The sequence below is a fragment of the Mucor velutinosus genome (genome assembly GCF_035048745.1).
Source record: "Mucor velutinosus strain NIH1002 chromosome Unknown tig00000165, whole genome shotgun sequence".
Lineage (NCBI taxonomy): Eukaryota > Fungi > Mucoromycota > Mucoromycetes > Mucorales > Mucoraceae > Mucor > Mucor velutinosus.
Window position 1 is genome coordinate 393277 of NW_027041913.1, and position 26388 is coordinate 419664.

The 26388-nt window shown below is 39.6% G+C and overlaps 9 protein-coding genes across 9 annotated transcripts; 5 read left to right on the top strand and 4 right to left on the bottom strand.

The window, feature by feature from the left end:
• Positions 1-162: 162 nt before the first annotated feature.
• Positions 163-484, bottom strand: TMN2 (Transmembrane 9 superfamily member 2; the record flags this gene model as incomplete). Its single annotated transcript, XM_064822426.1, has 2 exons — positions 163-329; positions 385-484. 2 exons carry the CDS (start codon positions 482-484, stop codon positions 163-165), a joined length of 267 nt encoding a protein of 88 aa, XP_064679026.1.
• Positions 485-870: 386 nt separating this feature from the next.
• P23FY (Translationally-controlled tumor protein) lies at positions 871-2445 on the top strand (the record flags this gene model as incomplete). The annotated part of the gene is made up of 1 exon (XM_064822427.1): positions 871-2445. The coding sequence occupies one exon, from the start codon at positions 871-873 to the stop codon at positions 2443-2445; it is 1575 nt and encodes a 524-aa protein (XP_064679027.1).
• Positions 2446-3479: 1034 nt separating this feature from the next.
• On the top strand, positions 3480-4778 carry STU1_2 (suppressor of tub2 mutation; the record flags this gene model as incomplete). Its single annotated transcript, XM_064822428.1, has 1 exon — positions 3480-4778. One exon carries the CDS (start codon positions 3480-3482, stop codon positions 4776-4778), a length of 1299 nt encoding a protein of 432 aa, XP_064679028.1.
• Positions 4779-8815: 4037 nt separating this feature from the next.
• On the top strand, positions 8816-9793 carry ATC70_003061 (uncharacterized protein; the record flags this gene model as incomplete). The annotated part of the gene is made up of 1 exon (XM_064822429.1): positions 8816-9793. One exon carries the CDS (start codon positions 8816-8818, stop codon positions 9791-9793), a length of 978 nt encoding a protein of 325 aa, XP_064679029.1.
• Positions 9794-11640: 1847 nt separating this feature from the next.
• ATC70_003062 (uncharacterized protein) lies at positions 11641-13223 on the top strand (the record flags this gene model as incomplete). The annotated part of the gene is made up of 3 exons (XM_064822430.1): positions 11641-11958; positions 12021-12649; positions 12710-13223. The coding sequence occupies 3 exons, from the start codon at positions 11641-11643 to the stop codon at positions 13221-13223; spliced, it is 1461 nt and encodes a 486-aa protein (XP_064679030.1).
• Positions 13224-16163: 2940 nt separating this feature from the next.
• Positions 16164-16917, top strand: ATC70_003063 (uncharacterized protein; the record flags this gene model as incomplete). Its single annotated transcript, XM_064822431.1, has 2 exons — positions 16164-16284; positions 16343-16917. The coding sequence occupies 2 exons, from the start codon at positions 16164-16166 to the stop codon at positions 16915-16917; spliced, it is 696 nt and encodes a 231-aa protein (XP_064679031.1).
• Positions 16918-18002: 1085 nt separating this feature from the next.
• Positions 18003-19385, bottom strand: ATC70_003064 (uncharacterized protein; the record flags this gene model as incomplete). The annotated part of the gene is made up of 1 exon (XM_064822432.1): positions 18003-19385. The coding sequence occupies one exon, from the start codon at positions 19383-19385 to the stop codon at positions 18003-18005; it is 1383 nt and encodes a 460-aa protein (XP_064679032.1).
• A 452-nt stretch (positions 19386-19837) lies between these two features.
• ATC70_003065 (UBC core domain-containing protein) lies at positions 19838-21623 on the bottom strand (the record flags this gene model as incomplete). The annotated part of the gene is made up of 2 exons (XM_064822433.1): positions 19838-20793; positions 20855-21623. 2 exons carry the CDS (start codon positions 21621-21623, stop codon positions 19838-19840), a joined length of 1725 nt encoding a protein of 574 aa, XP_064679033.1.
• A 315-nt stretch (positions 21624-21938) lies between these two features.
• On the bottom strand, positions 21939-23438 carry ATC70_003066 (uncharacterized protein; the record flags this gene model as incomplete). Its single annotated transcript, XM_064822434.1, has 1 exon — positions 21939-23438. One exon carries the CDS (start codon positions 23436-23438, stop codon positions 21939-21941), a length of 1500 nt encoding a protein of 499 aa, XP_064679034.1.
• Between the last annotated feature and the right edge of the window lie 2950 nt (positions 23439-26388).

The window sequence follows — 26388 nt, forward strand, 5'->3', positions numbered from 1 at the left end:
AGTACTTTTTCTACCACAGCCAGGCACACATCACCAATTTGCATCCAAAAGCAGCTGCGGTAGGCTCTCATTTGCATTTTACACATGTAATCCAAACTTCAAGAAATTTATTAAGAGAGGTGGCTGCAATGACATATCTAGAACTGAGACCAACACAATGCACTACATCACCACACATTTCTCGCTGTAGTCAATGAACAAATCATCGGCTTTCCTAGGGTTCAAGAAGTTTGGCTCGTTGATGTAGACTTTCTCCTTCTTTCCATCCAAGACGGCCGATGTGAAGCCTGCTGCATCTTCGACAGTGTCAAAAGTCATATTGATGGCAGCTATGTTGTTATGCTTAGTATCAGGTTGTTATGCAGATGATACAAATGGACTTACTTTGCTTCAAATTATGCTCCTTGGCAATTGGCTGTGATTCCGGATGTTTCAAATCAAGGGCGTCCTTGTAAATGTGCTTCTTGTCCTGGTAATCAAACATTGTAGTAATAGTGTAGCTGAAAGGCGATGAATAAGTTTTGGTTTTCGTTTGAGGCATTTTTATAGCTTCACGATTTCATTGTTCTAATGTGCTGCTGAGAGTTGGATATCCATTTATAGCAGGAGAAGCCTTTTGGACGATACACATTTCTAAATCATGACATTGAGAAAACAAAAACATTCAAAAAGGATGCCGGATACTATAGAATAGGCTGCCAAACACATGGATAAATTCCCGGGAAAGTGCTATTTTCATTTGAACTATATATATATATATATATATAAGGTACATTTGCGCGAAAAACAAACGCAATCAACGATTTAATCCCTCTTTTCCCAATATTGATCCTAATACTGAAAAATTCCCTTGATCGCAAGACATAAACCATGGGCACAGCAAAGCAGAAATCAACAAATAATCAGAGTAGATTTTTGAACAGAAATCCACTGTCATTTTCCATGCGACAAAAGAAGAAGGAGCGCTCGGAAGTGCGAAATAATGCTTCCTACAATGCTTCATCCCCGGCCTTACCAGCACATGAAGAATGCCCAAGCCCTATTCAGTGTGAGTACACAGTAAGCAATGAGAGCCTATCCCCTGTCATGGAAGAAACTGCCACACATCAATCACTTGCAACCCAGAAACCAGCCGCCATACCAGCAACTCCCAAGCAACCTCCTAAACGATTGGACTCTGCAGCCATTTTCCCCTACAGCAACAAACCGCATGAAACACGAAAAAAGACCATTGCAGAGGAAAGTAAACAATGGGAGTCCTTGTTTGACCCTCAACATACATTTGGCTCATTTCAAACTAGCATTGCAAAACCCGTGTCATCTCAGCATTACTTTTACAAGGGAAAATGGCCTTTGGATCAAGAAGACATCTTGGGCATGATCCCAAAACCCAAAAAGACGCTCCATCAACAGAACAGCGCAACAACAACCCCAAATCTGTCTATAGTTGATGGAGATGGAGCATCCACAGCAGCATTTGCATTCCCTACAGTGCCCAGTCCAACATTGCCAAATAAGAAGCAGCTGGAATTGCACATCAATCCCGTTTTGCAGGACAATGAAAATGACATCTTTGATGATTCGTTTCCTAAAAGCGGCTCACAGATCGAAATACTGCCTTGTCCATCACTAACACAGTTTCCAAAGTACAAAAAGACAGAAAACGAAGTGCTGTGGAAAGACAGGCTGGAACTACTGAAGAAGATTCAACATCAAGGATTTCGCGAAGATTTGAATGGAACACTCAGTATTGGAAACCAAGAATCTGCTGCCGTTCGGTTACAACGACAAATAAAACGAAAGGCAGAGAAGATCATGCGTGAGACACTGGTTTATTCCAATACGGAGGAAGACGAGGATAACGATGAGAACGAACATAACTGTAACATAGCAAATGCGGCGGAGAAGGGGACATTATTGGTGGCTGTGGAGCCCGATACAATGCTTGTGGATTTCAGCACCTTACATACTAAGGAAGAGCAAGACACAGTTAGCAGCTTGCATTCAATACAGCCATACGAATCAAGCTTAGTGAGTCTGGATGATGAATGGGAGAACATCTCGTTTAAACCGCCGTGTTCCGTCAAAGATGTCGACATTGAAAATCAAGCCAGCAAGCAAGACCTTGCAGACATCAAGCGCAAAAACCGCCCTACCTTTTTGCTCTTTGCATATGGATTCCTGTTCCCTCCACTGTGGATTATTGGCGCTTTATACAGCCCAAGTCGATCACTGCAAAGAACAGCATCTAGTAAAAAGATAGATCAAAAATGGAAGAATTATTCCCGAAATGCATTTTTTGTATTTATCGTGATAGTGGCAACTATCATTGTACTGATTCTAGTGCTGAAACCACAAACTGTAGGATTTAGAAGTAGTGGCGACCAGATATATCCAGAAGAAAGAATCGTTTTCGATGAAAATAATGCGCATATCCCACTGTAACCTCTGTGGCTGCTACTGCTGGACAGCAGTTGCTCTAGTGGTATTGCATTTGTCCTAGAATAAAACAAAACTGTATGATCCCTCTTATACAACCGAATGATTTCACCACGATGGATTATGGATTGACTTTCCGATGCATTCAATCACTGATCTATTTTAAACTCTTGGTACGCATGCATAGCATTTACAGCGTGATTGTTGTGTTCGTGGTATGGTGGCGGTACTGTATCCCGATGTCCAATTTCTGCTCTATGAGGTGCTTGATATGTACTAGAATCCGTATAAAATTAAAGCAGCTACTAGATACTACTTTGACATTACATAGATTTGAGAATACATACATGCATCGTCAACTGCTGATTTGACATTGCAGGCTTAGACAGTGCAATAAATGTATAATTGAAAACTAGATGCCGCTTAACGATCTCGACATAATTAGAGGACCCTGAAGCCGATGAAGCGGTTGATTGTAATTTAGACTGCTTATACAGTATATAGCGCATGTGTCATTTTATCTGTATAATTAATCTTCGGTTACTGTATGCTTATCTTCTGTTGCGTTCAAAATCAGCATCTGGCAATTGACACGCAATACCAAAACAAGCAATAAATGGAGACACTGAATGAAACATTCTGCGTCTCTACCCCCTTTTTCACGACCAATTAGATATTGCTGTGCTATGTGCCTATAACGAACATAGCACAGTGATGTATGCCATTCACACGAGATCAATCAATGCCGTCCGCTATAGCATGATGGTGCCATTATGAGTTGTTCAGAAATGTGTCGAAATGTGATCTGTCGAAATAGACATGAGGGCCACTCCGTCCAAAAATCGGATATGGAGGCAGACTGGGAAATGTTGAAAGTGTATTAAAACGGCAAGATAAAATCAGAAAGATGGACAGACCAAAGAAAAACAACACCAGAAATATATAAATGGATGCTTGAATCAATTAATCTCTCGTTTTTCCTTTTTTTCTGGACTCTTAACTTTGGTTCTTTTGCCTTTTTACACTTCATTTACTTTATCATGTCCCCTACCGCAATGCACATTGCTGCTCCTTGTGCGATTCCAGATCTCGCCAACAAATCTATTGCTGCAAAGAAAGGTCAAGAACATAGGCATCTGGAAGAAACCCTTCAAGGCACTGTCTCTACAAATCACGCTGAAGATATTGCTTTTGCTCAAGCCTTGCACGGCAGAGATCTCAAGAAGGGTTTGTGGGCTCAGCTGAAATCAAAGAATCAGGACGTCTATGGTGTTACCTCTGATACTTACTTCAACATGTGGGGGAAAGATGCAACAACAGACTCCAAGGCAAACGAAAAGGAGCGCGCTTCTCGCTACAGTCAGTTAGTTAACTCTTACTATCATTTGGCTACTGATTTCTTTGAGTATGGCTGGGGGAAGAGCTTCCATTTCTGCAGATTCTATCCAGGCGAAGAGTTTCATAGTGCGGTCAAGCGTCATGAACATTTCTTGGCTATAAAGACCGGCATTGATTCAGGCATGAAGGTACTGGATGTTGGTTGTGGTGTTGGCGGTCCCGCTAGAGCCATCACTCATCTGACTGGTGCCAGTATCGTTGGACTCAACAACAATGCTTATCAGTTGGAAAAGGCCAGAGAGTATACTATTCAAGAAGATTTAGGTGACAAGTTGAGCTTTATCAAGGTAAGTAAATGGTTTGATCTTCAAGAGATTCCAGAGCTTAACCTTATTGCATGTTTCTGTATAAATCAGGGTGATTTCATGCAAATTCCCTTTGATCAAGGGACATTTGATCGCGTCTATGCCATTGAAGCAACCTGCCACGCTCCCTCATTTGAAGGTGTCTATGCAGAAATTTACCGTGTATTGAAGCCTGGAGGCAAATTTGGTTGCTATGAATGGTGCATGACTGAGAAATACGATGCTGAAAACCCCAAACACAAGGAGATTGCACATGGTATCGCCATTGGTAATAGTCTGCCTGATGTGCGCACGGTAGCTGATTCATTGGGCGCTCTGCAAAAGGTTGGTTTCAAGATTGAGATGCATGTGGATCTGGCTCGTATGGGTGATCGTGTTCATTGGTATTATCCTTTGGAAGGAGATTTACGTCAGTGTCAAACGTTTCGTGATATCTTTACTACACTAGTTATGACTCAAGCTGGTCGATACCTCACAATCAACATTTGCCGTATCTTGGAGAAGATTGGGTTTGCGCCAAAGGGTACTGTGCAAACTCAAGAAGTACTTGAGGTTGCTGGTGATTCTGTTGTTGCTGGTGGTCGAGAGGATATCTTTACTCCCATGTTCTTTTTTGTGGCCCAGAAACCGATGTAAATACTATAAAAGAAAGATGTACTATAGCAAATAAACGGGCAATATTCCCAAAACTGATATAAACAATTGAGCCCTTATTAATACGAGTGCGTTTTCTTGCGTTCAAGGCCGTTTTAGATGATCAGAATAACACCAAACAACTGCTCTCGTCTGGCAGTTACTTTCTGACACCTTTGTTCAACTTTTTGGGGATCAAAAAAACTGGGCCAAAAATCGACCAGAAAGCATGAGGTACCCCTCATGGTTTTCGTCGAAAATCAAACGATCACGTTTTTTACCTTGATAATGAAGACTTTTACTATGGCATATATAAGATTAAAATGTTTCTATCGATCTAACGTAACCCCTGAAACCGTTTTTATGGGGCCTTGGTATGGAAAATCTCGACTTTTTGGCCAGAAACCTCTTTTCATATTTTCATAAGTTGCTCAATAAGTTTATTCAAAACATCTAAGTTACTTGATACCATTGGTTGCGCCTTGAAAAGCACTCCAAGAATGTATTATGAAGCATTTTTTTTTTTTTTTTTTGTAGGGGAGTCGAGCTCCAGGTTTTATTTAAAGTCCTTTAAATGTCATACTGAGGGATAGAAAAGACTGTTGGTGGACCCAATGTCTGCAATGAAGGGGAATAAGATATTTTTTGAACTAAGTTGGGAAAGAAATCTACTACTAATAAGGTGCGACTCCTAGAGCCAGTACAGTCTTGCGGAAAATCGTCAAAATATAGATCATGGATAAGAGCACAAAACACCAAACGAGGACATCAGTACTACGTCAAAAAATCAAACAACTTGCGTTCACCAGGATTTGAACCGGGATCCTCCCGTTGGCATACGGGAGTTTTACCACTTCGCCCTACCACCAGGGACTGTATTATGAAGCATGAGATGATCATCACACTTCATATAGTCGAACCTTGCAAAATAGATCGATCAAGTCGAAAAACCATTAGAATCAGGCCAATCTGGAATAGACTAAGAGTCTGAGTTGAGATTAATTTTGGCGGCTGGTAGCGCCGGCTGGCAAACTCAATGCCCTTTTCATCATGAAGGCAATACAACAGTAAGAATAGATGCTTTTGAAGCTAATAAAAAGTAGGCGGCGAATTGCATAGTACTAATGTCAGTCAGGCTATTTTTCTTTAACATATCATACAGTATTTAATAATGTCAGTCTATCAAAATACTTGTTAGATCAACTTCTTTCCTTTTTGAGACTTTGAAAGTGTGTAGGGACCATAAATTTATTATGTTATGATAGAGTGGTTGAATCAAAAGATATAGAGACGAAAAACCAAAAATTTGATTTACAAAATTGCACGCAGAAAGAAAATGCATTCTTCTAGGTTAATCAAAGCAAATTATGCCTCGATACCAACAGAATCAACCTCGAGAAGGTGAAAATACAACTGATCCCAAAAGGATACCTACCTTGTTGGCAACCCTTCACTGAAAAACCTACTGCTCTCATCGGGGGAGTGATCATGCAGTATGTTATCCGGTTTTGGTGTAATAAAAGGCGACACTTTGGGTATACGATCCTTGACACTCTTCTCCTTCCCAACCAAACTATGGAAAAAGCCTCTGTGAAAAGGAACTCTTGCAGCTCTTGGTGAAAGTAACCACACAACCACCTTTTTCCCTGATGTCTGGAATCAAAGACCTAGCAGAGAGCCGCACTGATGCTGTGACAGAGCTACATTGAATTCCAAAATGCCGTCGATGTATATGCAACAATGTATGCCTGCATTGGTACCTGACACAGGTTTACAAGGCCTTAAATTGTCGGCGCTGCCTCCTAGTAGTGAGAACGATCTAACGGACGAGCCCAGCTGTGAATTCTCCTTCTAGCCCTACCTCTCAAGTTTTAGACAATACAGCAAGCTGGTTTGAGCAGCCTTGTAATGTATAAATGGTAGCGACAGATGTTACACCCCTTCAGTGGCACCTTATTCCCCTTCATCCTTAAGCTCTTCCTTGGAAGAAACATAAAGAAGAAAAGCGTTGCTAGATGTGAGATAGATCTCCTGATCTAGGACTTCAAATCCGAATTAGAAATGAAGGAGACACAGAGTAATCAAGAAGGCCTTGTGAGACGATCATAACAACCTGAACCTAACCATAAGACCCAAGAATGTGATAAAAATAAAAGTGTTTTGGTGAAAATTATCTACATTTGTTTACTGCTGCGGTTGTGTTGAGATGAGTCGCCATGTATAAACTACATTTACTACTGCCACCAAAGCAATGTTTGATGAAATACTGCAATGTACGATGCTTGCCCTTTTGATCTCATTGCAAAAATTGAATCAGAACCCTTCAATAGAGGTGAGTTGAGCAAGTGCTACCATTGGCAGCGGTTATCCTAATTTTAAATGCTCTTTCAACATCAACATCAACATCGTACGATATTGCTCCACTGAAATGATGGATGGTAAACGACCTTTAAAGTACTAAAACCGATGATATACAAATATATGTTCCGCTAAATCATCTCATAACTACCTCTTTGATTTGTCTGTATTTTTGTTTTGTTTTGTTGTAGTATATCTTCTGGACAGATAATTATTGACTAGCAATACCTGCTTCACCACAATTACATGAATTATCACTTTGAAGGACAGCAGCAACCCTGAATTTAAGCCAGGAAACTAATGCATAGTGGGGCTCTATAGTTCTAAGCAGGCAAAGTTATAGCGATACACAATTTGCGAGCATTTCTGTGAGATGGTATATGAGATACTAGCGCTGGATTTGACAAAACGTAACATTGAGTCAAATTAATGTGATTTTTACAAAAGATCATTTCTTAGTAAAGTGGTTTAACAACATACATACGTGCGTACCCACATTAAGCTGCTTCAAATAGATTATAAAAACAATAACATCAGGAACACAATACGACCATAAAAGTAGATACTCCTTCATACCTTATTTGATGTTGATGAGCCATGAAATATCGGAAGAACTATTTTTGACCTTGATTGATCAAACTGTGCAACCTTGGTATCAATACTAAGAATGACTGCGCCCTGTCTTCTTGGTTGTGAGGACAAAGGAGGAAGCCATTTGTCGCAAGTCTTTTATTTTCAAAGGCTATTAATAGACAATTAGTTGGAAGCCATCCAAAACGAGCAATTCAGGGTATCGGTTTTTCTCATTACAAAAGATCACTGCTTATCACCATCAAATGACACCAAGCAGTTTTACATTTTCCCAATAATCTTGGTCAAATTTCGATATTTACTTGGTTCCTTCTCATTTAATAAATATTGCCTTCCTATAGGCCAAAGTTTGCAAACATAAAAGCTTTGCTACAAACAATTGGAATCGTCAGGTTGATCGTTACATCCTATTCTGCATAGGAACGGTTTTATCTCTATCATTGAAAATTGGGAGACATCTTTCTATTCTAATATGGATTTAAATGTGATTTATATTCGATGAATAATGTTAAAAAAAATCTACCAAATTTTCTGCTTGTTCTTTTCATATAATCGTAATAAGAGTTTCGCACTAACATTTCTTCTTGATTGTTCTGGATTGAGAAGATAAAAGAGTGAGCTCTTAAATCGGATGTGGCACAGTCTTCCATATCCGACTTTGAAGCTTCAATACAAAGTTTATGTGCGTTTACAAGGCGGTTGGTATTAGTATACCTTTATTCCACATCATGTTAGGATGCTGGAAACCAAATATTCGTGATTCAGGTACAGAATGAAAAGTGAAGTCATGGATCATATCAGAAAGTAGGCAATTTTGGCAGAATGTTGATCGCGCAGCAACAGCTATTCATCGGTATTGCCTGTTTGTGCATTGACCCTCCTTCAGAGTAGATTGTACTACAATGTAGAATCACGAAAGCATTGCATGACTCAATTGTGTGGTATACCTATAAAAACGGATTGAAAATCGTCTCTGTCTTTCCTTTCACTTCTTCTTTCTCCTTCTTGCTTCTTTCCCTGCAACAATTTCACTCAAACAGCACATCAAACCAAACATTCAGCTGCAATTATACAAACCCCATATTTCATCGATGACATTCACAAATGAGCTGTTTGTAATGGACGACTTCGTGATGACAGATTCGCCTGCAATTTCACCGTCTCCGCACTTGCAATCGCTGTCTGCTACTGATAATACAAGTTCATATAGTATCAGTGGAACGATTACTTTAGATGATAGCTTTGATTTGGCAAGCAACCTGTTCCCTCTCATCGACGATCAGTTTCCAAATATAACTATCAATGACACTACGACAGTTGAGCAATTCAATAGTTTATATACATCGCAAGAGGAGGGAGGCTTGTTGGTAGCATCCTCAATGGCGCCAGAATTCGAGCAAGTTTTCTTTGAAAACGACTTCCAGCTACAGTCAAGTGCTGCCACTACACAAACTCAACCAATACTAATGATAGACACCCCAGAACTGTCGTCAGTGTATACCAGTAGCTACTCTCCGTCTATTCAATGGCCTAGTAACTTGGATCATGGCTATACCATTGGGTTGAATACATCGCTATTTTTACAACTGCATCAAGAGGAATTTCTACCTTCGTCCTATGAAGCTCAGCAGCAAGACATGGTATCACCTGTTTCCCAATTTGATTTGATGTATTCTCCTGCGAATTCGTATTCTATCATGGAGGAACAGAGCGTGTATAGTGCTACACCTCCCATTCAATCACTAAATAGTCCTGCCGGCGATGGCGATGGTCGTTTCTCTAACACTATCGTAGCTATGAATAGCAGTCGATCTGCCAGTACACAGGACAAATCAAGATATGATTGCCCTGAATGCGATCAAACAGTCGGTAGATCTCAGGATCTGAAAAGACATCGCCAATCTCGCCATTCTGATATTAAGCACTATCATTGCGATTGTTGCGATAGAGCTTTTTCTAGAAAAGATGCATTGAAAAGGCATGAAAAGTCTAAGAATCGCAGCCGTCAAAAGCAAAGATTCCAACATCAGGGTCAATCGATCAGCAGGAATCAGAAGGTTTCGCCTTGAGTCATATATGTACATTGACACCACCATGTAAATACCATCGTCACATTCCTTTCTTTTCTTTTTTTTTTTTGATCTTTCAATTCATGATATATCCCATCCTATACATATCCCAATTATCATCTTATATCTACTTAAAAATTGTGCAAGAAAGCCATTGTTGAAAAATATAGAAATTTTACTAAAAGAGTATTTTTTGCTTGTGTGAGTCAAATCTCTAAATATTTATGTGTTATCATGTAATGCGTCAAGTGGATAGAGTGGATAGCTTGAAGGTTATTAATATTATTACGCCATGTATCACTGAAATGTTGATATAGTAACCGCTTGGTTGGCGTAATGATTGACATTGAGAGACACTATATTCTATTCGTTATGGGGCACAGGATGTTGTCCAGTTTTCGGGATACGCGACCCTGTTGTTCTTTGAGATGGCTTAGTGCATGCATATCAAAAATTATCTAGTACAATCCTCATTATCATAACATAATAAATTTATGGTCCCTACACACTTTCAAAGTCTCAAAAAGGAAAGAAGTTGATCTAACAAGTATTTTGATAGACTGACATTATTAAATACTGTATGATATGTTAAAGAAAAATAGCCTGACTGACATTAGTACTATGCAATTCGCCGCCTACTTTTTATTAGCTTCAAAAGCATCTATTCTTACTGTTGTATTGCCTTCATGATGAAAAGGGCATTGAGTTTGCCAGCCGGCGCTACCAGCCGCCAAAATTAATCTCAACTCAGACTCTTAGTCTATTCCAGATTGGCCTGATTCTAATGGTTTTTCGACTTGATCGATCTATTTTGCAAGGTTCGACTATATGAAGTGTGATGATCATCTCATGCTTCATAATACATTCTTGGAGTGCTTTTCAAGGCGCAACCAATGGTATCAAGTAACTTAGATGTTTTGAATAAACTTATTGAGCAACTTATGAAAATATGAAAAGAGGTTTCTGGCCAAAAAGTCGAGATTTTCCATACCAAGGCCCCATAAAAACGGTTTCAGGGGTTACGTTAGATCGATAGAAACATTTTAATCTTATATATGCCATAGTAAAAGTCTTCATTATCAAGGTAAAAAACGTGATCGTTTGATTTTCGACGAAAACCATGAGGGGTACCTCATGCTTTCTGGTCGATTTTTGGCCCAGTTTTTTTGATCCCCAAAAAGTTGAACAAAGGTGTCAGAAAGTAACTGCCAGACGAGAGCAGTTGTTTGGTGTTATTCTGATCATCTAAAACGGCCTTGAACGCAAGAAAACGCAGCTCAAATGCACTCAAAATTTGCTGTATCAGGGACACTGGTGACTAAAACGAGGAAATAGCAGTATGCTACTTGTCCGTATACGAAGTAGCTACGTGTATATAGATGTAAAGCATCACATAGGAATCAGATCCACAGATAATATGAAGGATTTTCATGTGCAAGTGAAGGGTCAAAATGAAAGTAGCAGTATTTTGATAAGGTACGCAAGGGAAATTGGCAGCGCGAGCTACCGCTGCGCAGGTTGGTTCTCACCGATGCGAAGCGAAGGTAGAGAGCCATCCGAAGCATAAACACTCGTATGGATAAAGATATTATCCAATATAGATTGTAACCTAAATCTTGATCCTGTAACGGGCTAGAAAAGAACAGGAGATTCTTTTAGATACGGAAATAATGTTTTAAAATCTTCACATGCCTCTAGTGTCAATGCGTCGTTTTAATCGCTAATAGACATCAGGTAATATGAGACATTGGATTGTCAATTTTGAGACAAGGGACATGATTTCATATTTAAGCAAGAATATATGGCTTTAATACACTATATTTTCCTTTCCTCAACAACACTCAAAAATGGCAGCTGTAAAGAAGAGCGATAAACAGCTTGGTGGTCTCGATACGCTGTTTCTCAAGGTGGAGCACCCTCGTCGCTTGATGACTGTCACCTCCATTTGGACATTTAAGCAACGTCTGGACCAAAAACAAGTGTACAAAATGCTTGAAAAACTATGTGAAGAATACCCAAGATTTGCAAGGACACCCGCCCATGAAGGCTTCTTTAGATCTGCTTCTTGGGTAGAACCTGTTGGCTGGCAGTTTCAAGATAACATTGTGACACACACCTTGGAGGAACCCACTAAAAAAGCACTTCAGAAATACTGCGCTGAACAGGTAATAACCAACGCTTGACAAGCTCATCCAAATGAGTAACTGATGGCCTGTATCCTTCCTAGGTTGTTACACCATTTGACTACACTAAACCTCTTTGGGAGCTCCATGCCATATCTGGACTGGAAGATGATCGATACGCATTTTTCTGGAAAGCACATCACGCATTGGCAGATGGTGAAGGGTTCATCAGGAGTCTGTTGAGTACAACTTCCCTTGGCGCAACACTCAAAAAATTGGAAGAGCAGTCTATAGTGTCCCATCGTCGCAAGAAGGAGAAAACCAGCATCACCAAAAATGATACCAACAAACCAGAATCCATTTGGCAAAAGTTACCTGCAAACATTTCCGCTGTCCTGAGCTTTATTTGGCTCATCCTGTACCAAATCTATGTCTATAGTGTTGTCACTATCCACGATTTATACTGCATCATGTTGTGTATGCTGCCTGTTACTCGCAAAGATTTGTACTATAGGGGTTTGCAATCGCATGAAAAAGAAATGGCCTGGTCGGATGATGTGAGTATCAAGGATATCAAGATTGTTCGTGAAGCTTTTGGCGGAACTCTGAATGATGTGATGTTGGTGGTTATCACAAGATGCTTGAAGAGCTATTTGGAGAGTATTGGCAAGAGAGATGACAACTATATTAGCTTTATCATTCCTGTTTCTTTACGTAAACCTAGTGATTGGAGGTATTGAACTCGGATTTTAATGAATTACGGTAAACACGGGCTAATATTAACCTTGTAAAGCTTCCAAAACGTCGTTAGTGGATCATGGGGCTTCTTTTCGATGAAAGATCTCGACACAAGAAATCTTTTAAAGCAAGTGCAAACCGAGATGTTGGCTATCAAAAATTCTTATGGTCCACGTATGTTGTATGAGACATGGCAATGGTTCCTTAGTCATGCTCCTGGGCTCTGTCCACCTATGAGTGTATATAACCATGTGTGTGATATTCCTCATGGTGTCTTTACAAATGTGCCTGGTCCAACTGTGCCGATTCAATTTGCTGGTGAAGAAATTCAAGAATATCGCACATTCCCTCCTCAAAGCGGGAAAGGTTCCATCGGCATGGCTCTTATATCTTACTCTGGCAAAATCAGTGTTGGTGCTATTGCAGACATTCATCCTGATTATCCTCAAGTGGCCAACGGCGTCTGCAGTCGTTTTGCAGAGGAGTTCCAGCTTATTCTTGACGAAGCAAAAATGGAAATTTCTAAAAAGAATGCGAACTTGACCCTGCGCGAAAAGAAAGACAAATAAAGACAAAATACTTAATGTTTGCCATGACTAGTGATTAATAAAATCCTTGCTCTATCTGGTAATTGGCTTATTTGATGTGTATGGCATTAACTACTGTGAAAGCTAGAACGTACATTGCTATCTATTAGTGCCCCAAAGACCAAGGATTTGAAAAATAAGGCACGCAATACAAGTAGCGCAAGTCTGAAAAGACTGTATTTCACATTATCTCGCCGAAGACATTTCAAATTAGTGATAATAAAAATTTGGTATACCAAGTAAATTTTAAACATTCAACTATTAGTAGAAAAAAAGGCTATATCAGAGTCAGGAGGGAAAGGTATTCCCGCACTCTTCTTGGCTCATACACTGATATCAAACAAAGGCTATCATTGAGACGATGTGAAAGACAGTTCAAGTTTTATGCAGCATTTTTACACAACATTTTCCGCTCGTGTCGCATTTGCTGGCATAATAGTAGAATTTTCGTGCCATTTGCTGATGTTTCTCTTGAGATGGCGACATAAAAAAGCTGGCCATGCGTAAATACAGAACTTCTACTGGAGCTACAGCGATCTTTTGTGAGGTTGTCATTACAAACGACATCTGTATAGGGAAGAACTCCCAACAACACCAAGAAAACGCGTTTAAGTTAAGTGATTGCTCTTTTAAATTCATGATCCTCATTTATTTAGCATCCCAGTATACATTGTCATCATCATTGTCAACATCAGAAAGGTATTTGGGTCAGATAGCAGCAGCATCATCCGCCAAAATTAATTCACATTCCGCCCATGTTTTCTGCTCAAGATTGGCTAAATTTCGTCTTTTGTCGACTTGTTTGAACCATTTTCCGAATTTTGACTATATAAGTTGTGATCATCAGCTGGTACTTCCTAATACATTCTTGTAGTACTTTTCAAGGCGCTTTCAATGGTGCAAAATAAAATAGCTGTTTTGAATAAGCGTATTGAGCAATATCAAAAAATATGAAATGTGGTTTTTGGCCAAAATGTCGACATTTTGCATATAAAAGCCTTACAAAAGTAGTTTCAGGAGTTGCGTTGGATTTCGAGAAACATTTTGACTTAATATACTCTCATCTCGGTCTTGCTAATCTGTTCCCTACGGACGAGGCCATTTGGATTGGGTTGACCACCTTTCACGACCAGGACAATAATCCTCTGGACATTTCCATCTTGGAACTTCTCGGCGCTGCCTTCTCATCTATCTGGCAACATCATTGGGGCTGCACAATTGATGGTAAATCCTGGATCACTCGGGCTGTTTTCTCCTCTTTTCTGGAAGATCATTCCAGGTTAATTTCTTTTTTTCTTAGACATGTAAGACCCTTATGGTACCTTACTGTCTATAATATAAATAAAAAACACATTTAAATACAAAAAAAAATTGACTTAATATATGCCATAGTAACAGTCGTCATTTTCAAGGAGAAAAACGCGATCGTTTGATTTCTGATGAAAACCATGAGGGGTACCTCATGGTTTTTGGTCGATTTTTGGCCAAGTATTTTTTTTGGCTCAAAAAGATGAGCGAAGTTGTCAGTGAGTGAATACTCGATAAGAGCAATTGTTTGGTGCTATTCTGGCGGTCTAAAACGGCTTCTACCACGAGAAATCACTGCTCAAATACAATCAAATTTCGCTGTATTTTGCGTTATTTTGAGTATTTGATGGTAATGTAACAATGTTATTTGCCAATACTTAAGTTGTTCCTATTGATACAGATGTAGACCATCTTAGAAGAGGCAAATTCACAGTTCTCAGTCGTTTATGAAGGGCTCTCACTTGATAATGTAGTACCTAAAGCAACATTTTAGGTATATTAGAAGGACAATAAAGTTTGTTCCATTTGAAATACATTTTGTCAAGGGAAGCAATCATTTTCTTTATGGTTAGAGTCTCCACAAGCGCCAAAAAAGCATAACCATGCGCCTTTAGAAGTGGCAATTAATGCGAATTTTGGTGAAACGGCAACATTCCGTGGTGCTACGTTGCATTTATTGGTACCGCATCATGTCTTTGTTTGTCAATAGATTGCAGCTGGAGATCTAGGCTATCAAACCAATATTCAACTATGGGTTTAACGCTACCTTTATTCGGTTGATGATGGGCTATCTAGGCCTTTGCGAAATTATACTTATGAGATTGGCTATAGAGGTGCCTTTTTTTTTGGCTGGTGGATTGCCACAAGAGTAAACATCTCTTGGCAGGATACATGATGCACAAAAGATTTATGTAAATTGCAGTTGAATGCTATTGAGCCACATTGATACTGATGAATAAAGTATTTCTTGGTAAAAAAAAAAAAAAAAAAAAAAAAAAAAAAAAAAAAAAAAGTCTTTTTGTGACATTAGGCCCACATGGTTGAAGTTTTATTGATATGTTTGAGATGATAGATGCAAATCAAGGGGTGCCCCAAGCACACCATGTGGTTTACAATTAGCCCCTTCTCCTCATTGTTCTCGAGGAGATTGATGTTAAAGGCTGATTTATAGGTTAAATATCTTTTACTAATAATTCACACATCTACGAAGGTATACATGGTACAAACTCTATTTTTCAAAGCAATATTGCGATGCACTCATCTCCGAATGGCTGTTTGTATGGATTTATGATATATAAACCTTTAGGTAATGGCATCTCTGGAACTACTATGATTCATGATTTTTGGCTGCTTTCTTTTGCAATATAGTTTGCGCTGATTTATCATTTACAAAAGCTCCATTCATATATGAGGTTGACAATCTATTTGTGTGTGGGGTTTTTATGTATTTGATTCAAAAAATGGGGTTGTCCGGCCGTATTGAGTTCCAAAGCTATACGACAATGTGGGGGGCGAGTTGGTATAAATACAACCACACTATCAAATTGATAAAAGCAGAACTCTAATTTCTTCCCTCTCTTTTCTTTTTCTCTTTAGATAACATACCATTTTGAAATGAGCTTGATATTGAACGATATTCACTTGCCATTATTGATCAAGACCACACTATCAGAGAATAATCAATACAAGGCATTACCTTGGAACAATCTCGATCAGCTGTCCAGTTTATGGGCTGGTAAGTCTCCTCGAGCACAATCACAGCAAATAAAAGCCCACACTGACCCTGTTTATAGTGTTCACTAAATACAAGCGCAATATTCAAGATGGATTTCGCTTAGAAAACTTGTCTTGGAGATTATGGTATCGACAATCTGTGCTACAAAAGAAAGTGCAACCAAAAACCTCGGAGGATATTGACTTTTCGACAGCAAGCGCATCAACAGGCAATAAACATTTGACTCGAGCTCGCTCCCTGCCTGATCTCTCACAGTGGTTGCAACAAAGACAGTTTTTGGAGGCATCAGATCATGATGTAAATGTGAAACAAAAGTTTTTCATCTCGGCAAAAGACGAAATTCATTTCAATGAGGATGAGGATGAGGATGAGGATGAGGATGAGGATGAAGACGAGGACGAGGACGAGGACGAACTTGAGGAAGAGCCTGAGCAACTCATGTTCACCAAAAAGAAGACCCGATTCAATAGTTTCTCGAGCACAGCAAGCTCTGCCTTATCAAAACCTGTATCATTGCTTACCGATATGCTTCAACGCACCGAATCCAACGTATCTCTTGTGACGAATTCCGGATTACGCCGATGCCAGTCCAAGTATTGTCGATTAGATCAGTTCTTCTTGAATGCAGCATGATAACGTCCATCATCTCACTCATGAGGAATATATAGAATATTTTGTACTATTTCATTTTCTGCATACACATCCCCCATTACTCCTTCCCAGTTTCCCCTACAAGTGTGATTCAGCACTTTTCCTTCATACTGTATTCCCAAGTTATTTATTTTTCTGATGAATATCATCATGGAAGCTCATAGTCTAAAATTACCTAATCATATTATATATTAAACAGAAAACTTAATCACAATCCGTATAATTTCTCATGATTATGCGAGCGATGAAGCTGATTCACATACACGCAAGGGGTCAAATGTGTCATACTTTAGCAAATTTCGATGATATGCCTTTTGGCAGCATAATGCATTCATGTGTTGGGCAAAAGAAACATCTGAATGCATGTGTTCTGTTTCCATTGGCGTCCTGAATGTCTTCATATTTTGTCCATTTATGGGTAATTCTTAAATATGGCTCTTCTTTTCGCGGTGAACACTTGTCTTGATCTTTACAGACATTGCAATTCAGACTTAAATACTTGCTCCTTTGATAAGAAGTATAGCCTGTGTCAATCTATGAATGTCTCGACATTCTTTTGTGGTCACCAGACCTCGGCTTGTACATCTCATGTCATTGAAATTTTTGGTATATAAATTCTGTTTGGTATTGTAAAGTTTACAAGACTCTATTTATTTCCAATTTCTAAGATGATGAGAATCTATGAGCATGATGCTCAGCATTGAAGCTTGGGCTATTGTACCCCTTCTTTACTTGCTTACGAATTGGACAGATTAAGGATATTCACATCCATATAAATTACATTTCAAGTCGAAATTCGCCCACAAATGACGCCATTTGGATCATAAATCTCCATCTTGCTTGGGCTGCAACATGGTGAGAAGTGGTGGTAATCACACAATATGAACCAACAATTAAATCATCACATGCGATAATCGTTAGCAATTTGCACGGCTACTATCAAGCACTTCAGAACACAGGTATAATATTCTTTAATGTCGAATATATATATTTTATTGATTGTTTGCGTATGGTACAGTGTAAATTTCTAAATAGGAGGAAAGCAAAGAATGACAAAGGATGCGAGATTATTTGTTGTAGGGAGGAGGAGGGGGTAGGAGCAAGTTCTCAGTGCTTGAGCTCCGGCTAGATGGTGAAGACTCGAAACCATTATTCTGGCGTATCATCATTCTTTCTTTGCCGTTCAGCTTGCTGCTCTTCTTTTTGTAGTCAACGTAACAAGGGCAGATAAAAAAGCCTGCTCGCTTCTTGAGCACGTCTTCTGCATCTTCTTCGTTGACAGCAGTATCAGACATAGACTCTTGATAGGTGGGTAATGTAGTAAAGTCCTCCTTCAAGCGACAATCCAGAATGGTGATAGGAGTCTCTAGATGAATGTGAGTTCTTTCAATTGTATTTACCATCTCAGGTGGCGCGCCGCTCGAGGATGGCTCACAATTGGGTTTGACGGCAGTAGAAGGTACAGACAGCTCAATGTCAATCTTCAGGTGGTGTAAAAAGTTCATCTCCTTAAAATAGGTTGTGTGGTTGAGCGTCAGGCAGTTTGGCAGTGTAAACATAAATTTGTATTGAAACGGATTGCTTCCTAAAGGGATGTGAGCATTTTTGGCGCTGAGAACTCTGCGAATTTGCTGAAGAGGTATATCAGAGGAAGGAATCATGGCTTGACTCAACTGCTCAGAATCCGTCATGTCAGTAACAGACGTCACCTGTAGCTTGAAATCGTGCAGTTCAGCTCTCCGTGCGTTATATTCAGGCACTTGATAGAGTCGCTTCTCCGTCAAGGTAACGTTGATGGCTTCAAGGCTGACATTCTTCATTTGCGTTGTGAGTACAATGGAGATGGGGAACTGCGTTCCAGACGATACGATCGACTTTTCAATGTAGATGGTGGCATCGCAAGCGTCAGTCTTTCTTTCGGCAACGATGGACGTTGTTGGAAGCGCATGAGATGCTATCACATCATCAGACCAGGAGAGCGTCCGAAGCAGCAGGATATTGCGACGACATCTGAGGTTGGGGATGCCTAAACCAGGTCTCTGAACAGTTGCAGAGACAAAATAGTAGACTTGAGCCATTTCATCTTCAATGGTTTCGACCATTCGATTGGGTATCAGAAATTCGAATGGCCAGCGGTTCAAGCCAGCGGGCAACATTTGGTCCTCCTCAGGCCTATTGTCCAGTATAATGTTCTGATCCAAAATGGTCTTTTCATGGTACACTTTGGATCCTCTGTTTCCCAAGCCTTCAGGCCATAGCATGTTTGATTTTCCAACCAACTTGACGAGGACTTGACTGGCAGTCATTGGTCTAGACAACATGAGTTCCACTTCACCTCTAAGCACATGCGTTGTAGGATCAGACGGAGGGCCCCTCAGCAGAACAACGGGTTCTGCCAATTCAATGGACAGTTGTCTACTACCAGTTAAAAATGGTACAGCAATAGGCATAGTTGTATCTACGCAAGCATATAGTATACAGGAAGAAAGGAAAAAGGTAAAAGGAAATTTAGAACATGAAAAAAATTGAGATATAATTGTGCAATTATGAGGCTATACTCAGTCGATCCTGTCCAGTCGAATTCCATCGGAACGGGATACAAAAGCATGTTAAACAGAAGCATTTGGAGTCTGTTCACTATGTCAAACCGGCCCATTTATGTGGCCTGATATGTACCTTGATTTATTCTGTGTACAAGGCACGCCGATTCTGCATCAAAAGTGGCATGAGAAGAAATAGAATGGACCCTGTCAAAACGTCAAAAAAGAAAGAGGATGCCATCTTACGATTGGCTAAACAGGGAATGAAGGTGGGAATATTTTATTTCAAATCCCGTTTTCTGTACGATGCTGCCATGGTTTCCTGTCAGTGGCTAGTTGACCATTGCTGGGGAAATAAGGTTTTAATTGTCGTATTTGCATTCCACAACTCGTCTGCCCAGCACGTCGTAGGCCCATCGAATGGCATCTGAACTAATTCTCTGGCAGTTGTTCAGTTTCAGCTTTTCAAGAGTTTCTCGATGTGCCTGCACTACTTGCTGTAACCCAACACCTGTGATGCTATTGCAATGAGAAAGGTCTAGTCTTCGTAATTTCTTGGTAACCGTCTGGATGTCACTCAACACACTGTCGGTGACTCCTGAGTTCCATGACATGCTCAGTTCTTGTATAGTTGGACACGACGATATGATGGTGTGCAGATTCCACTCTTCGAGAACAATCATCTTGTCAATCTCCAGCACTTCAAGACAGGGCAACCCCGGGTCCATAGCGAGCCGTGCCAGCGTGGTGTCCATCGAGGTACAGTCAAGCATTGAGAGATGCTTAAGGTTCTGGTATTCTTTTCTGATGACGCCGGCTAATAGCTCGCCTGTGAATGACATATCACCGCGTACACTACACGTTTCAAGCCCTGGCGTGGTGGTAGTCCTGTCTGGTAAAGGCCATCTTGTGTTCACTCTGTAATTGGATCCAACAGTATAGTGCATCTCTTTCAGATAGGGCATCGTCATGAGCTTGATAAATGCATCCCTGATGGGAACGTCGGTTGTCTTGACCTCCAACACGTTTACTCCTCTGCACTGGGCTAGTATCCAATTCAAGTTGGCCTCTCCGCTGATCGAAAGCCTCAAATGTGACACCAGGGAAGGCAGTGTATTTTGTCGCAAGTCTTCCATATCTCCTGTCTCTATGCCCAGCATAGACAGATGGGTTAGCAACGTACACCGTGGCAACACCTCTTTGAATACCGTAGCTACTTGTATATCGCATTCATCCACTCTCATGCTTTTGACATGCTTACCGACAAGTCTCAGCATGCGTGGTAGTGATGTCGTAGGTATCTCGCATCGTACAAAGTCTACTCGATCGAGTCAGTCTATCTAAATTTGGCTGCCACCACCGCACACAGCTGTGCTTACCCAGATCTTCAATGTATTGACAGTTTTCATCTATAAGCAATTGCAGTATCTTCTTCATCCTGTTTTGATCTGCATCCATCATTGCAAGGCGCCGAACGTGGCGTCCCTTGGCATAACCGAGGTACTTTTTGATGGTAGCATAAGAAACCTTTCTATCTCCAAAGTCCAGATCTCGCCACATGCCTGACCAGCCAAGCGCAAATCCTCTCCACGTCTGAGACACGCCAGTACATTGAATTCGTCGATCAAATGAGAGCATGGAGAATATAAGTGAAATAATGTCGTATGGTAGGATCCTCATAAAATCGAATGACGGTGGTGGTGATGCCTTCTTTTCTGCAATGGCCATCATAGATTTGATTTGCAAATAGCGCTTATCTTGTGAATCGACTCGAGTTAATGCTCGTTTGTAGACGCTCACGGCTTGCTTATGCTTTTGCTGGAGTGACAACACCTTTCCCGCTCTAAGATATCCTCTCGCTTCTTTGGGTGCTAGTTTGATGATACTCAGCGCATCTTTCAGAGCAAGATCAAGTTCATTGAGCTTCTCATAGGCGGCAGCGCGACAGTCCATGATGGTGATGTGATTTGGATACATACCGAGTGCTCTGCTGAAAAGTGCTACTGACTCTTTAAACTTGTTTTCTCGAAATGCTGTGTTTGCGTCAGAAAAGACCTGCTTCCATGGCTCTCCCGAGCTGTTGATTGCCGCTAGTTTAGGTTGTTTGATTTTGGATGGCTCTGCTGAAATTTGCTTCCGCTTGTACATTGTCGTGTTGTTTGATTCAAAAAAGATAAAAGGAGACTATTGCACAAAAGTGGCTTTTTAAAGGGAAGCACAACCTACGGAGTTGATTGATTTCAGCTGTACCTTGCAGGATTATCTTTCTTATTTAACCAATGATTTAGTTGCTAGCCTCTTCTTGAGTTCTTTTTATGTTCGTTCTGCTATCATATACTACACGGTTTGTAGTGGTATAAGGAAGATACAGATGCTCACGTTGAAAGACGCAGACGATTATACAAAACCGGGCAGCATTTAGTTTATTGAGATCAAAATTAGAGGCTTTATTGCTCACTCTGATCAAGCTTTTTCTCCCATGAAGCCTTTCGAGATACTTTCAAGAGGCTGACCATTTGTTTCAGGCACTTTATAATAGGAAAAAAGTAATGCCAAAGCAGCTACTCCTGCAAAGATAGCAAAGGAATACCCTTTGATCTTTTCGAAAATGAGAGGGAAACATTGTCCAATCAAAAAGTTTGTTGCATAGTTAAAGGCAGTGGCAACAGCACCAACTGCAGACGAGGCATAGACTGGCGATAGCTCTGAGGTCATCATCCAGGGCACAGGACCTACACCGATGGCAAAAGATATTACATAACCAAATACGGACACAGTCAAGAGTGGCCCAATGCTGTATACGTAGCCTATGACCAGCAAAATGGAAAAGATGCATGCGCCTATCTCGGCTGTTATGAGCAAAGGTCTACGACCCACGCGGTCAATTAAGAACAATGAAGCGATGGTAGATGCAAAATTAAAGACTGTTGAGACAATAGCCATATATTTAGACATGTCTGCGTCAAAAGACATGTTGAAGATTGTTGTGGAGTAATACATGACGGCATTCATACCAATCAACTGCTGAATACAATGTAGAGTAATGACAATCAAAGCGATAGGCCGAATTTGAGGGTCTGTAAATATGCCGATGATGTTCATTGGAGCTTGGGTACTGATCTTTTGTTGGCTGCTGATGTCTTCTACCTGAGTGCTTATAGATTTGAGGTCTTCCTTGATCTGAGACGAATCACATTCGTTGGGTACGAAAGCTCTGGCAGCAGCAGTTCCTAATTGACCCTCGAGCATCCCGAAAAATTCAGTATCAATGTTGGAGTTGTGTCGCAGCTTTTGAAGCGATTCCCTGGCTTCTGTAATGCAGTTGATGGAAATCAGATAACGAGGGGATTCGACACATGTAAACATCAGAATGAACTGTGCGATAGCAGGGATGGCTACAATAGTATAATTTATTCTCCAGAGAGGCACATAAGCTAGAGGAAGGCCAATGACAGAAGCAAGAAGGATGCCAATCACAATAGCAAACTGATTGCAAGCGCTCATTGCTCCTCTGAATCGACTAGTGGACACCTCACTTATGTACATAGGTGTACAAAGAGACCCAATTCCACATGAAATACCGCAAAAGATACGGCCAATGATGAACATAGCAGGGTTGACTGACACACCTATTAGCAGCGCTCCAAAGATCCAGCCAACAGTGTTGTATATGGTTGCATACTTGCGACCAAATTTACTTTGAAGAGCTCCTCCAGAGAGACCGCCAAAGATACCGCCAACGCAGAAAGATGCTACTGCAAATCCCCAGAGAGCATCATTCATCAAAAGACAATCAGGAAACACACTGCTGGCAATGTGTGATGTACCGTTTAAACAAGCATGAGTAACTTCTCCAGGCACATTGGCAGAACCGATAACCCAACCATTGCAGAATGATCCAATGGAGGAAACAAAAACGCAGTATATCATGTAGCGAGGTAACTTAAGATCAACTGATTCCATTGAATGATGTGATGAATTGATTTAAAAAAGATGATTTCCCATCATTCATTCGCAATTACCCTTATGTTTTTATAAAAGCCTGTCCCTTTATTACAAATCTAGATCAGTCGTTTTCATGAGTTGTGTTCGCATCAAGAACTTGTACCTGGTACAGACAGAAGATGTTTAGAGACAGCGGACCGATTTACTGCCGCGGAGATATCCTTTAAATATTGTGAGAAAAGATGCATTGCTGGTAATAGCTGATCAGATGTCGAACCAAGGACAATAAGTACCCGTGTTACACTTATGCATCTATATTGAAAACATTTTCTAACAAGACTAGATCTACCATCCGGCTTTACGGAACATATAAATTCTTGATCTAATAACATTCAATTGAGATCTCCGATGGCACTATTATTCACTTTGAATTACATCGTAATTTTCTATGTTGTTTTATTAGAGGTCAAGGGGAGAGTTGAAATTATTATATTTCAATTTTTATTACTAATAAATTTCTGCGATCTTAATTACATAAACATTGTGATATTTTCATTTTCTCGAAAACTTTGAACCTCACGCTGTACCCCTACTAGTATCACACGTTGATTAACGACTACTACTTTTCTCATACAGTAATGGCAGAAGGCTTTTCATTTCTTTTTACACTATTCCCATCATATATAACTTCGTTATGCCAAGTGGCTCATCTATAATTATAGTGTTCCGAAGCACTGTAGTCAAAGCCGCTAGGTGATAACATGCTTCGTTGTGGTGTTCATTGTTTATCTGATTTTTGATGAGATAGTTTTTGCGATATTTTGACTGTTTTCTAAAGATTAATCAGGATCTGTCATCAAAACATTTTGCTAAGCATTACTAAACATTGTAGATCAAAACATTTCCTGTCAAATGAGGTATTGCTTGAAGCTTTGGTATAACTCTATCATGAAATATTGACAATATTGTCCTGACCAAAAAAAGGTCCCAGTTTTTTCGCTTGCTATCACAGGCAGATTTTGAATAAAAATCCATGATTTTGCATAATACCCTTTTTTGGCCATATCTCAACAAATATTCATTAGATTTGCGCAAAACAAAAATAATTCAATAGCTCTACGTTATATCTAGTATAATGTAAGGGCTTTAAGTACCAAATGTACGTTCTCCTCATAAATTTGCCCAAAATCTTATATTTTATGAGCTACAAGCAGGGAATATTCAACTTTTTTATTATTTATCTACAATAGCCATACCATCGTATAGAGAATTGAAAAAGAAACAGAAGTTACTAAGCTTTAAGCTCATGTTCACTTATTAGTAAAATCCAGCGGCACAGCTGCTTAAAAATTAACCATTTTCTTTATTTTTCATCAGTACTTATCCGTATTACCGTTAATAGCCCCACATAAAGCTTGCTCTAGTCAGAAAAATAATTCTCTACAACTTTTACTATACATACGCTCTACATTTATATATTAATTCAAAAAGTTTTCTTAGTAACATCTACTTAAAATGCACCATTTTCTAAAATCACCGATTTCTCAGTAAACATGTTAGTTACCCAAATTTAGCTTACACTATCGTTACCTTGGCAAAAAACTGGTATAGAAACATGTTACTTTCAAAGCTCTAGCATCAGTATTTAGAAAATCGATTCTCGATCTTCCAAAAATTGAAAACCTCAAAATCAAAAAACATTTTGTACCTCCAGGACCTCATTGGTAAAAAAAAAATAGAATTTCATCAAACTTAATACATTGTGGAATAATTGTGGAATTTGAGGCTTAATAAGACTAAAATTTACGAAAAAAAAAGAATGAAAAAAGAATAAAGTCAACTTGATAAAGGTAGGTTTTATTATCACACTGACAGGTGTGATATATCATTTCTAAACCGAATCTCCAAATGCGTAGAAACAATCAGTTCAAGCGCAGATCACATCAGACTATAAACTTTGACACGTAACAGGATTCAGTTACGATTCGTATCATGGTATGTTTAGGATAATAGATCCAATCTATTATCCTATCACCCAAATCAACCCATCTAATACCTTATCCTCACATCAAATCCCTGAATTCGAACAGTATATAAACCTTCTTATTTCCAATGTAATAAGCGATATTCTTTACCTGATTAATTTCATACTCTTTTTATATATAATTTATTTCTGATAAATCAAGGTGTAAGGTAACCTGAAATATCTCTACTGGCAAGGTAGATGATCCTTCTTATATACTATAACAATGGATAAACATTCTATCAATTAAATTGACAAATAAGTCAATGTCGGAATACAAGTATAAGTCTATAGGGCCATCCATATCCGTTATGCCATCTACAGCCTATATCTTATAGTATGAATCTTATAGTACTAGTGTATCTGAAGTCCATATCTTATAGTATAAATCGATATCGTACATCTAATCCAGTGTACATACAGTTTATATCTAAATCTGGTAACTGGATGAACTGTCGGAACGCAGATCATAGTGGATGTATTCCACATCATATGCCAACATCTTAATGATGAATGCAACCGCAGCATTTTGCTTATATATGAAGGTCATGGCTCAACATTGGCATATCTGGAAGATTATCGATTTCTCAACAGTCATCAGCAAGTGCCCATCAACCTACAATTCAATTACATTGTTGCTTTTCTTGCAACGTTTCGTTATAGCATCATACTAATTTCAGAGTTCTAGCATCAGAAATTGGAATCGTCTTTATACTTTCAGAATTCGATTTGAGGCAAAAAACAGCAACCCATGCAATCGAAACTTGTTCAGAATCAATGATAAACAACGCAGGGGCATTTGGTACAGGAAGAAGCTGGTACCTAGTGCACTTACTGCTGTGTCTATTATATAACTTTCCCTGTATAATAAATTTAAAGAATGTCTCTTACATAGAACAGTTTAATGGATGATAGATAAAGTGCTTGCACCTTATCTTACTTTGA